Raw genomic sequence first — 13,587 nt, 5'->3', positions numbered from 1 at the left:
ACTCTAACTTGAATTTAAGCTCGAATTTAAACTACATTTTGTCTTAATTTGCTTAAACAATATGCGTTGTAAAATGCAGCAGTTAAAATAATCCTACATTTTTTTTTAAATCCCCAATTTTGTGCTAACGAGACATTTATTTCTAGTTATCTCCGCGCAAGGACTTATCGCCAAAGATAAAAGCGGCACTTCGGATCCTTATGTGACTGTTCAAGTAGGAAAAGTTAAGAAGCGAACGAGAACGATAACTCAAGAATTGAATCCTTCTTGGAACGAGAAGTTTTATTTGTAAGTTTTTTTTATCTTAATTTATATATTCTATAAACATTAAAGGCATTTTACACCAATTACGGCTCCAAATACAACAGTACGATCTTATACTGCAAAAATATAAGTAAAAGAGTATTGCTACCGGAAAAATATTGCTAACAAGCTAAGTAATAATGGCTAAAGAAAGACTAGGAACATTCGCAATTTAAGATTATTAAAAGATTGCTTTGCAAAAACTGGATTAGATTGCCCTACGATTTTAAGCTGAGTGGCAGAAAAAATTTTTTTGTACGCCATTTTACCTAAAAACCCTATCTTACTGTAAGAGTACGCTCTTTTGGCATTTGTCACGCGATATATTACTCATGCTTTTGTTGATAATTTTGATTTTTTTTAGATTTAATCTTATACTCTACGGCTTAATTGATTTAATGTACCAAATAAATAAATTTTATGCACATCTCAAATAATATATTCAGGATTAATTCAAGTTTTTTGGGTAATAATAGTGTAACTCAATTTTTTCAACAAGATGGCAGCCAAATGAGTGAATAAAATAGCGGCAATTTCAAGTTTAATGCAATAGAGAACTTGCATTAATTTTTTATCAAAGAAGAATATTCTAATAATTTTTTTAAACAATTTAATTTTTTCTAAATTGATTTTAAAAATATATTTATATTTCTAAACTCTTGTATTTGCTAAATTCAGATTACATATCACAAAACAGTAGAATTTAACCTAAAAAAAAAAAAATTATTTTCAAGAAATACAAAAGATAATTGTTTTTTTAATTTTTAAAACTCGCTGTAAGATGGCGTTGCGCACCGGATATAATACTACGTCACTGCCGTTTAAATTTAAATCCAAAAAATAATTTTTAATTTAAAAATTACTTAAAAAAATTATTGAAATATTTTTTTTTTGTCTTAATAATTTTAACTAAGCTTTTTATAAATAAAAATTTGTTTCAGCGAGTGTCACAATTCATCAGACCGCATAAAAGTCCGCGTGTGGGACGAAGACAACGACTTGAAATCAAAACTGCGGCAGAAACTAACCCGGGAGAGCGATGACTTCCTGGGTCAGACGATCATTGAGGTGCGGACCCTCAGCGGTGAAATGGACGTCTGGTACAACTTGGAAAAGCGAACGGACAAGAGCGCAGTCTCGGGCGCCATTAGACTCCACATCAGCGTGGAGATAAAGGGAGAGGAGAAGGTAGCGCCTTACCACGTCCAGTACACCTGTCTCCACGAGAACTTATTCCACAGCCTCTGCGAGGGAAATGACGGCAATGTGAAGCTGCCCCAGGCGAAGGGCGACGACGCCTGGAAGATCTACTTCGAGCCTCCTGGAGAGGAGCTCGTCGACGAATTCGCTATGCGCTACGGAATTGAGAGTATATATCAAGCCATGACGTGAGTGTTTTCTTGATTTATTGGAAAGTTCAATGTTGCTAAGTTCGGTCATGACTCATAATGAATATTTAAATGTTCCAGGCACTTCCACTGTTTGTCAACCAAGTACCTGTGTTCAGGAGTTCCGGCAGCGATGTCAGCGCTTCTGGCGAACATTAACGCTTACTATGCACACACCACCGCGTCTTCAGCTGTCTCGGCTAGCGACAGATTCTCCGCTAGCAATTTCGGGGTAAGTGTTTCAATTCAAAGTTTATCCCGCAGATGGCGCTGTGGGTAGGGAGAAGGGAGGGGAAAACTCCTATTTCCATGTTCCTTGTGACGCTGGAGCTTTAAGAGCCTGGATACTGGGTGAAGGGTGAGAAATGCTGCAATTTCCTGGGAAACAGCTCCATCCGTTACTCAAGAACTGTTCGGCTCGTTTCACAATGCACCCAAAGCGTACTTCAACCCTATCAATTCCCCCGGCTGTCTGACCTACCAGAGTTATTTCGTTTTCGTGTCACATTCATTCATGAATACGCCAACAGGTGGCTCATCTTCATTTTCTACACATACATCCTGGTTTTAATGGACGTTTATATTTATTAACCTTTTCTTTCTTATCGCAGGGTTGACTTTTTAAATCATAACAATACTGATAATTACTGATAACAAGACAGTGCGAATAATTGTTGATAGAACTTAATGAAACTTCGGATCGTTATTCTTTGGAGGATTGTTTTAGATTAGTTTGAAGATGAGCAAAAACGGGAGATTAGTTTTGAATTTAAGGACAGTTAAGGAGATCCAAAAAAAAATATGTGCTCTAGTTAAGACTTCAAACTAGGTTTTGAACGGAAAAAAAAAAATTAAAAAAATCAAAATTGAATTTTTGACAGAGGTTTTTACAAAAAATTGAAAATTTCACGGAATTTTTTTTTTTTTTTAAATAGTTGTAATTGAAAAAAAAAAAATCTTCCGTTCAAGACTTTGTAAATTATATCTCGAAGACCTGTCTAAAATTTCATCAAGATCGGTTGAGTAGTTCTCGAGGAATCGTGGGTACCGGATTTTGAAAACATAGTTTTGAGAAAAATTTTGAGTTTCAATACAACTTTTTAAAACTGTATCTCCGAAACTATTATTCGGATCGATTTAAAACTTCAGGACAATATTCTAGAGATGTTGTAGAATTTGATAAAAAAAAATCGATTTTTTTGAAACCGTGAAAGCCATGTAACTCCTTAATTAATAATATAAACTTATAATTAGACTAAGCTACTTTAAAATTAAAAAAAAAAAAAAATTGTACGTTTTACTACTTACAGAAAGAAAAATTCGTGAAACTGTTGGACCAGCTGCACAACACGCTACGTATTGATCTGTCGATGTTCAGGAACAACTTCCCAGCATCGAGACCGGAGAAGCTGCAGGACTTAAAGAGTACGGTGGACCTGCTGACGAGCATAACCTTCTTCCGAATGAAGGTGCAGGAGCTGACGAGTCCTCCGAGAGCGAGCACGGTGGTGAAAGACTGCGTGAAAGCCTGCCTGCGGTCGACGTACCAGTTCCTGTTCGAGCACTGCTACGAGCTGTACAACAGGGAGTTCCAGGTGGACCCGAACGAGGCGAAGCGGGATCCTAATGACCACGGCCCGGTCCTGGACTCCCTGGACTTCTGGCACAAGCTGATCGCGCTGATTGTCTCGGTGATCGAGGAAGACAAGAACAGCTACGGCCCTGTCCTCAATCAATTCCCGCAAGAGCTGAACATCGGTCAGCTGTCCGCCGCTACCATGTGGTCCCTCTTCGCAGTGGACATGAAGTACGCCCTCGAGGAGCACGAGCAGTACCGCCGGTGCAAGTCTTCCGAGTACATGAACCTCCACTTCAGGGTGAAATGGCTCCACGCCAACTACGTCAAGGACGTTCCACCGTACAAAGGCGCAGTTCCTGAGTACCCAGCCTGGTTCGAGCCTTTCGTTATGCAGTGGCTCAACGAGAACGATGACGTCTCACTTGAATATCTCCATGGTGCCTTTAATAGAGATCAAAAGGACGGGGTTCGTTTTTTTTTTTTCTCCATTTTTTATTACTTTACTCACACACTGGAAGATAATTTCTTGGTCCAAAAATAAAAATGTTTTTTTAATACAGTTATGGAATATTAAGCGGTTTTAATGGATCACAATATAGATTGTTCAAATTTTTATGGAGAGATAAATTTGATAACTTTTGAAAAAAAAATTTTTCAACTTAATTTTTGAAATTATACTTCTTTAAGCGCGTAATGAAAAAATTATGAAAATGAAATTTTAAAATGCGCGCGCATCCAACGAAACATTGTTATTTTTAAATTCGATAAAAATATCATTTAATATATATAATCAATTCTAAAAAATGGTCAATTAAATATTTTAGTTTTTATTTAACTTGGTAATAATTATTTTTTAATTAATATTTTTTCAAAAATAATAATAATTTTATGAATTAAAATATTTCAGCTAAAATAATTTTTTAATACTGTTTATCGAATCTAGTAATTCTATCCATATTTTTTTAAATTTATATTGTAGACCATTTTAATAATTTTCAGAAATTTTATTGGAAACAAAATCTAGTTTCGTACTACAATATTTGTCTTTTAATTCATGTAATTAATATTATTTTTAAATAAATATTAATTAAAAAAATATTATCACTAGGTTAAATAATAAATATATTTTAAATAAAAAATTAAAATATTTGATAATTATCGATTGTAAACTATTGATACTTTGCAACTTCAAAATTAGATAATTTAAAAAAATCTTAAATAATATTGAATTAAATTTTTAATATAATAAAACCTTTTTGATTGTTTTTAAAATTTTTCTTCGATCACTTTTGCATTTTTTTTTTTTTTGTTTAAAATCTTTTTTTGTGAATTAATAAAAAATTATATTCCAAATTTAATTACTTATTCCTTAAATTATACAGTAAATATATTATTACTTTTATTGAGGATTAAATTTATAAATGAAACATCATAAGACAATTTAACGGTTCAAGTCGTCACGGAACTAGTAATTTAACATTATAACCATCAAACACAAATGTTACCACAGAAGTAATAATATACTGCGTATAGCTTGAAAGTTTTGAAGTTAATTAATAGTTGGATAAATTACGGTATTAATTAAATGAAAATTGAATAATTACAGTTCATAAAGAGCAGCGAGCACGCCCTTTTCAGTGTATCAGTAGTAGACGTATTTACCCAATTAACGCAGTGCTTCGACGTCGTTTCGAAACTGGAGTGTCCTGATCCGGAAATCTGGAAGAGGTATATGAAGCGATTCGCCAAGACTATTGTTAAAGTCTTGATGTCTTACTCGGATATCGTAAAACGAGAGTTTCCTGGCCACCTGAAAGATGAAAGAATTGTAAGTATAATTTAACAATTTATAAATAATTAAATTTTATTTATAATATTTACCATTCATTGCTAGAAATATTTTTTGAAGATTATCTCTATAAAAATCACCGGAGAAAAATAAAAAATAATTTTAATGCAGCTTACCGCGAACATAAACTAGAATTATTATTGGAGATTTTATCAATATAATTTTATTACTATTTTTATAGATTATATATTTTGAAAAAGATTTTAGTTTGATAAGATTGAATGTTTAATTAATTTTTGAGATTTAATTTATTTTTTAAGGTTAGTTTTCTTGAAAATATATATAGAATAATTGCTTATAGTAAAAAAAAATAACGAATATTATTAAAGTACTTTTTTAAAAATAATATTCAACTAATTGGATAAAATTTAATTAGAATGATAATTGTATAAATGTGTGGTTAGAATTAACTGTAATTGAGCAACAATTGATCACCAAAATGTGTAATTCTTTATACAGCTGATAAGTCGAGAGCGATTGTAGCGCCGCCTCAAAGTCGGTGGATAATTCCGGTACTTAGATTAATTTTTACTGTCAAGTCCAGTTAATTTTTTAGTAATTTCAGTAAAAACATTTTATTTCACTGGAATTTTTAATATTAATAGTCTGAAATAATTATTAATATTATCAATTTTTCACGTTTATTATTTTTAACCTTTGCAGTAAAAATTAATGGTACTTTTCAATATTTTTTTTTTTTTATCGGATTTGTAAATAATTATTAAAAAAATATAATTGAAAGGATGGAATAAGATAAAAAATAAATAATTAATTTTTTAACTTACAGGCGTGCATCCTGATGAACAACATCCAGCAGCTGCGAGTCCAGCTGGAGAAGATGTTCGAATCAATGGGAGGAGAAAAGCTAGAGGAAGACGCAGCAAATATCTTAAAAGAACTCCAGCAGCAACTAAACACAGCGCTGGATGAACTAGCGGTGCTTTTCGCCAGGAGCTTGGAACCGAGAATAACTGTTTCCGTCCGCGAACTCGGGGACTTGCTTCTGGCGATAAAAGGCGGCGGTCCGGTTAATCTACAACAGGCCGCGCAGAGAGACGCGGTCGCGATGGAGGCCGATGATGTCCTCAGGCCGCTTATGGACCTCCTGGATGGAAGTTTGTCGCTATACGCCCAGTCTTGCGAAAAGACAGTGCTTAAGCGGCTGCTCAAGGAACTCTGGAAGATTGTCATGAGAATTCTTGAGAAAACTGTTGTGCTGCCACCTATGACTGACAAGAGTGTAAGTTCTTAAGTGATTTAAATTAAAATTAAAATTTTTGAATTTGGCGCGCTTGCTACTGGTTGCCATTTTGCGGCTTAGGAATTGCACCCGCCATCTTATCGGGGGTTTTAGAACTCTTTGGATTTTGGGTTTTTTGGATTTTTGCTTTGTTAGTGAAAAAATTAACGAAGTTTTTGATGATTTAATGATTGATATTGAATATTGGTTTTGTTTTTTATAGATGATGTTCAAGAACTTGACCGATAATGCTAAAAATCTAGCAGCGAATGCCAAAATTGAAGATATGTCGAGAATATTCAAGAATCATATGGCTGGAAAGCCAGATGTGAAGAATGCACTCAGTGGAGTGATGGTGAGTTGAAATTTAATTTTAAGAAGATCCATGCGAAGTAGTTAAATTTTTTTAATTTGTAAATTCAGTCTATATAGCCTATTAATTAATAAAAAATTAAAAAACTAAGTTTTCGGGATATTTAATGAAATAATTAGGTTCGAAGATTGTAATTTTTACAAGTAGGTAAATTAAGATTCCACTAGCACTAGTATTTTATATTTTATATTTTTTTTATTTTTTATTCATATGTTTTTTATCAGTCAATTAAATATTAATAACTATTTAATGAGTAAATTTTTTTCAAAATTGTCATTAATTAATTTAAAAATGCATAAAAAAAATATTTCTACGGATTATTTTCTTATAGACATTCTTTACACTAGAAAAGTACTTGGATCTCCTTAAAACTAATAAATAATAAATTTCCAGGACATATCCAAGGAAGTAGAAAAGAACCTTTCGCCGAAACAATGCGCAGTTTTAGACGTCGCATTGGACACGATAAAGCAATACTTCCACGCGGGAGGTAACGGCCTGAAGAAAAACTTTTTAGAGAAATCCGCAGAGCTGCAGAGTCTAAGATACGCCCTCAGTCTGTACACGCAGACGACGGATACTCTCATCAAGACCTTCGTCACCACTCAGCTCAACCAGAGTAAGTATCACCCTATATTTTTTAAATAAAATCTAGATATATGTAGTCAGTATCTTAAAATCTTACAATTATAAATAATGAAACCACGGTCGATAAAAAATGTGTTGAATATACGCGTAAATAATTATCGCGTATAAACAGTGCCCCTGAACAACGCAACAACCCTACGTCAACGTCAACGTTCCGTGAGCAGTGATAGGGGCGACGATGGTGATGACGATGGAATGGAAGGGTTAGAAGAGCCCCTTCGTCAAAGTAAACCGCCGCCTCTTAGACGTGAAAGTCGACAAGGTACCAGAGAAACAATCTGCAGACAGCTCTGAGACCTTTTAATTTAATATTCAATTATATATTTCATTTTGCACATCTCAAATGTTAAAAACACTTTAGATTTTATTATTATTAATTTTATTTATTTCAATAGAGAAGTTGCATATTTTTTAATTTTATTTTTAAAAAGCATAGTTAAAATTATTAAGACAAAAAAAAATATTTCAATAATTTTTTTAAGTAATTTTTAAATTAAAAATTATTTTTTGGATTTCAATTTAAACGGCAGTGACGTAGTATTATATCCGGTGCGCAACGCCATCTTACAGCGAGTTTTAAAAATTAAAAAAACAATTATCTTTTGTATTTCTTGAAAATATTTTTTTTTTTTTTAGGTTAAATTCTACTGCTTTGTGATATGTGATCTGAATTTAGCAAATACAAGAGTTTAGAAATATAAATATATTTTTAAAATCAATTTAGAAAAAATTAAATTGTTTAAAAAAATTATTAGAATATTCTTCTTTGATAAAAAATTAATGCAAGTTCTCTATTGCATTAAACTTGAAATTGCCGCCATTTTATTCACTCATTTGGCTGCCATCTTGTTGAAAAAATTGAGTTACACTATTATTACCCAAAAAACTTGAATTAATCCTGAATATATTATTTGAGATGTGCATAAAATTTATTTATTTGATACATTAAATCAATTAAGCCGTAGAATACAAGACTAAATCTAAAAAAATCAAAATTATCAACAAAAGCATGAGTAATATATCGAGAGACAAATGCCAAAAGAGCGTACTCTTGTAGTAAGATAGGGTTTTGTGCCAAAATGTCGTACAAAAAAATTGTGCATCGATAAAGTAATAACATAGTAAAGGTAAAAAATCAATTGAACTTTAAAAAGGGGCAAAATGAGCAACGAAAAAATTTTTATACGCTCTTTTCGCATTTGTCACGCAATATTGTAATCATCTCGTTAATTAGTCATCGCCGCTGAAGCTGTCACCGCAATTCTACTACTAAGCTTTGCCGAAGCAATCATTAATCATGGGCTTACTCGATAATTTTTAACTAAGTCCGAGGACTTGTAGGTTAATATCTAGATGTAGAAGTAGAGTAACTTACTGATAAGCTGACAAGCGCATCTTTCTTGGCATTGAGCGCGGATTTTGAGGTTCCTTTGTCTTCCAGACACACTAGATGGCGGAGCGGTCGGGGAACTGAGTCTCCAGGTGGACCTGTTCACTCATCCTGGCACCGGGGAACAGAAGATAACCGTTAAAGGTAAGCGGAGTCATTATCCGTAATTGATGTCGTTGTTTTTGAATGGTTGATTGATTGTGTGTTATTTTTAACAGTGTCGCAAGCGAACGATCTGAAGTGGAACCCGCAGTCCTTCAAACCTTACGTGGAGATTAATTTAATAGGACCCCATCTAGCGGAGAAGAAACGGAAATACGCTACTAAATCTAAGAGCGGAACGTCGCCGAAGTTTAACGAAACTTTCCATTTGTAAGTATATAATTTTAAAAATAATAATAATAAACTTGACTCAATATTAATTTTCTTAATTTGCAATAAAAATTTTTTTATAAATTATAAATAAAAAAAAATTTACCCGAGTCGGTACTCGAACCCGGTTTGCTCCGCGCGGTTAAAAAATAGTAATGCCACTTCGCCAATATAAAATTTGTGTGATCTATTAAAATTCAAATTTTTTTAGATTTTCGTAATCTATGATTTTTTTTTACATGTTATGGTGGCGCTACTTGGCAAAAAATTGCAATATTTAGTATTTGTTAAATTGAAAATTAAAAAAATAATTATTGATAAAATATTAAACAATAATTAAAAAAAAAAAAAAATTTTCAGCATGATTGGAAACGATCAACAACTGCTGGACTACCTCGAGCTCCACGTGTGCGTAAAAGACTATTGTTTCGCGCGACCAGATAGTCTAGTAGGTGTCGCTGTGATCCAGCTGAAGGATATCGCCGAGGAAGCGTCGCGTCCTTACGTCCTGTCTCTCGGAAAGCGAATCCAGATGGACGAAACCGGATGGACGATTTTGCGCATCCTCTCCCAGCGAAACAACGACGAGGTCGCTAAAGAATTCGTGAAATTGAAGAGCGACATCCGCCAGGAGAACCAGCAACCTAACCCCACCTGAATTACCACCTCAAAATAGATACCTACAAGTATAAAATGCGGCTCGGGGCTTTGAAAGAGCTCCTGAGCCAGAAGGTTATAAAAAGCTACTGAAGACTATATAAATATATATATATATATATATATATATATATATATATATATATATATATATATATATATATATATATATATATATATATATTTTCGCAGAACTGACAAGATCGCACAATCAACAAAATGGCGTCTCAACACACTTATGGCGATCATAAATAATAGTAATCGATTATAATAACAGTAACAATAACAACCTAAAAGACTACGCAATAAATTCGACGGCGAATTAAAACAAAGTTTTATCGTTCGGTTAATTAATATCATTATTTATTAATTAATTTAAAAAATAAATAATGGAACGGTATTCGGCTGTAGATATAAATGCGATATGGATTAATTTTTCTAATAAATAACGCATTTGCGCACGACCAAATAAGGCGCGTCCGAACGTCATTCAGACGTGCCATAGATATTAATAGGCATTGTTAAATCTTAACCTAAAAGTACCGAGTACTGATCAGATATGATTCCTGAATTGAATAATAAGAATAATAATAATAATAATAATAATAATAATAATAACCTTGTACGATCGATATTAATGAAAATAGTTTATAGTTATTAATTGTATCATTAACTATATTAAATCCAAGACTAAGCGATTAAGTTTCTACAATGTAGTTAACGTCTAGATTTGTCTCGCCAAGCTTATCGATGCTGATTAAAACAGCAAAATAAATTTTTATTATTATTATTTTTTTTTTTTAATTAAAAAATAATTTTTATTATTATTGTTATTAATTTCATTATCATTTTTTATTATTTTAATAGCAAACGATGTTTCGATACAAACGCAATCTCGCGATTAAAAACTATTTTCTCTGCAGCCTAAATACTTAACCTTTAATCTGTGTGAACAAGCGACTACCGCACATGCGTGGAACAAGTGCATTCGAAAATTAAAATAAATTTTGCCTTCATTCTTAATAATCATTCTATATATTTAAAATAAGAAAATTTCATGCATTTTATCTTCTTTTAGTTCTTAAATTAGTATCAATAAATTCATTGCAAATCAAGATCCGCGCGCGCGCAGATGGAACTGTCCACACGCATGCGCATCACTAGTTCCAGTATAATTTTTTCCTGTTTTTAAAACCTTAAAAATATTTATTTAAAAAAAATTATTCAATAAATTCATTTAAATAATTTTGAAACAAGAACTGCGCGCGCGCAGATGGAACTGTCTACGCGCATGCGCATCAGTAGTTCCATTCTAATTTTTTCCTTGTTAAACTGTATGAAATATTTATAAAAATATAAATAAATTTCCGAATGCAATAAAATATTAAAAAAAAAATTGTAATTAATATATCTAAGGCAGTAGCCGACATTTAATTATTTTTGTCTTCGCTTCTCTTAAGCTTAATGAAAAAAAAAAAAAAATATCTCGTATATTCTGTGATAATTACTCTTAAATAATATTATTAACACTACACGTATCACAATTCTTAAACATGTAATATATATTCTATACAAATATAAATAATATCTAATATACTAATATATATATATATATATATATAAAATAAATATGATGAATACTTCCCAAACGAGAAAGGGAACTTCCTATTATTTTGAACGTGAGAGAATCCTGGTAGATGGCGGGAGTTAAATTTTCTAGGAACGACAGACTGTTGACCAATAGAAGAATTATTATTAATTAATATTAATATTAATAATTAAATTAATAACCACAATTGTTGACAATACATTGCTTGGCGCGTTAGTGTAAGTGTCTTGAGTTTATTAATATATAAATATAATAATATATTAACCGGCGTTAATTTAAGCTATTAATATCATAATTGAAACACGCACACCTGACACAAATAATATTAATATCTTACATTTTAAATAATAAAATGCGGAATTGTCGAGATATGAATGATTATTTAATCAATATTAATCTTTCACGTTCACATATCATTAATATTATTTTTTTTTTTTTTTTTTTTATAATTAATATCATCACTTTTTATTATATTAATGACAAATGTCACGCGTGTATCGAAACATCGAACGGTAGGGAATTGAATTATTTTTAAAATCTTATAAAAAAAAATTATAAATATATAAATATATAAATAAATATATCAAATATATCGTTTTGACTGAATGTTAAATGTTATTAATATTTTTCATCTCATTATAAATAACACAGCTAGTTATCACACGAACCAAATAATTATTATTAATTAAAAAATATATTATTAATAAGTGAATGATTGTAAATTTATTATCGTGGAATTTTTGAAGTAATATATATATATATATATATATATTATCATCAATTTTTGATCACTGTGTTCCATATCAATAGGTATTCTATTAACGAGTTTCTTAATCTGTTAATTAAGTTATTAATTAATAAATAACTTGCATATAATTAATATCACTGAAAAATTATTTAAAAATTTTTTTTTTAATTTTTAATTAAAAAAAAAAATTATTATATTACTTGTTTTGTTAAAATTGACTTAAAAAATAATTTTTCAAGTTTTTATTGCATAAAATTGTTTTATAAAAAACTAATTCATTAGAAATCATAAAAAAAAAAGATTGAAAAAAGTTTTCGACAAAATGGCGCTTGAAATCCAGCGTCACAAAATGGCGGCTTATAATAACAAGCGCGGCAAATTTTAAATTGACTTAAAAAATTTTTTTTATTTAATTCTTTAAATAACTTTTATTAAATTAAAAAAATAAAAAAAAAATAAAAAATTACCATGCAAGTTCTTCAATAATTAATAAATAATTAACTCGTTAATGAATATCTTAAAGCCTGGAGATAAATGCGAGTTAAAATTTAAAAATAATAATATTAAATTGTAATCCTGGTTGTTATCAATGGAATTTAAATTTGTCCCGTTAATTGTACAATAAAATTTTTATTCCGATTATAAATATATATAAATATAAATAAAATATAAATATAAAAGTGAAGTTAAGGGAGTCGGTTAGATTTTCAGGAGCTTAGCCGCTCCTGTAATTATTTAAATGTAAATTATTATTATTATTGATTATGATTATAATTATTATTAATGTCATGCATTTACGGAAAATAATTGAAATTGAAGGAACCACGGCGTTTATCGAGTGTTAATTCGGCTTTCGGCAACACGCACGTGTAATATATTAACTGCATTTTGACTAATAAAAATAAAAAATAACAAATCACACTTTAAATTATAAAATAGTATTGCACATACGATTGCACACATTATACATGCTATCATAAGACATTATAAAATAAAATAAAATAATAAAAAAAAATAAAATAAAAGTTATATTAATAACGCTGTGGTTGGCCCGCTATTGTCCGCGCTCTAGAACAAATTACAGTGACATTTGTAAAAAGATTAAATATACTCTGAAAGTCTAATTGTCTTTTTATTATTATTATTAATATCATTTTTATTATTATAGTTTATTTAAATTATCTAACCCTTATCCTATAAAATAAATTTTCTTAAAGCCAAAAAAAGCGAAGAAAAAAAATATATGTTTTGTTACAAAATTTATATATTATATAGATTATACTCAGTGATATCTGTGGTGAAAAAAAAAAAAAAATTAGATAGTAACTAGTATAATCCAAATTATACTCATTATAATCTGGGATTATACTAATTATAATCTGGGATTATATTCATTATAATCTGGGGTTATACTAATTATAATTTGGGATT

At 30.5% G+C, this 13,587-nt stretch overlaps 1 protein-coding gene across 3 annotated transcripts in view; it reads left to right on the top strand.

The window, feature by feature from the left end:
- Positions 1-9,904, top strand: part of Unc-13 (unc-13) — a 70,388-nt gene extending 60,484 nt beyond the window's left edge. For 2 of the 3 annotated variants that reach the window (XM_074259762.1, XM_074259763.1), the window contains exons 9-19: positions 147-288; positions 1,245-1,691; positions 1,773-1,923; positions 3,002-3,736; positions 4,877-5,098; positions 5,907-6,359; positions 6,583-6,714; positions 7,126-7,351; positions 8,822-8,914; positions 8,989-9,142; positions 9,503-9,904. In XM_074259762.1, the coding sequence (XP_074115863.1) occupies positions 147-288; positions 1,245-1,691; positions 1,773-1,923; positions 3,002-3,736; positions 4,877-5,098; positions 5,907-6,359; positions 6,583-6,714; positions 7,126-7,351; positions 8,822-8,914; positions 8,989-9,142; positions 9,503-9,800 (3,053 nt within the window). In that variant the 3' untranslated portion in view covers positions 9,801-9,904. Of the gene's footprint in view, positions 1-146; positions 289-1,244; positions 1,692-1,772; positions 1,924-3,001; positions 3,737-4,876; positions 5,099-5,906; positions 6,360-6,582; positions 6,715-7,125; positions 7,352-7,492; positions 7,643-8,821; positions 8,915-8,988; positions 9,143-9,502 lie in introns of all 3 variants that reach the window. The other variant, XM_074259761.1, reaches the window with a different exon arrangement.
- The last annotated feature ends 3,683 nt before the right edge of the window (positions 9,905-13,587 follow it).

This window comes from Cotesia typhae, unplaced genomic scaffold (genome assembly GCF_013202065.1).
Source record: "Cotesia typhae breed Kobodo isofemale line unplaced genomic scaffold, CoteBio_Ctyphae contig_20, whole genome shotgun sequence".
NCBI classification, from domain to species: domain Eukaryota; kingdom Metazoa; phylum Arthropoda; class Insecta; order Hymenoptera; family Braconidae; genus Cotesia; species Cotesia typhae.
This window is presented reverse-complemented; position numbering and strand designations above follow the sequence as displayed.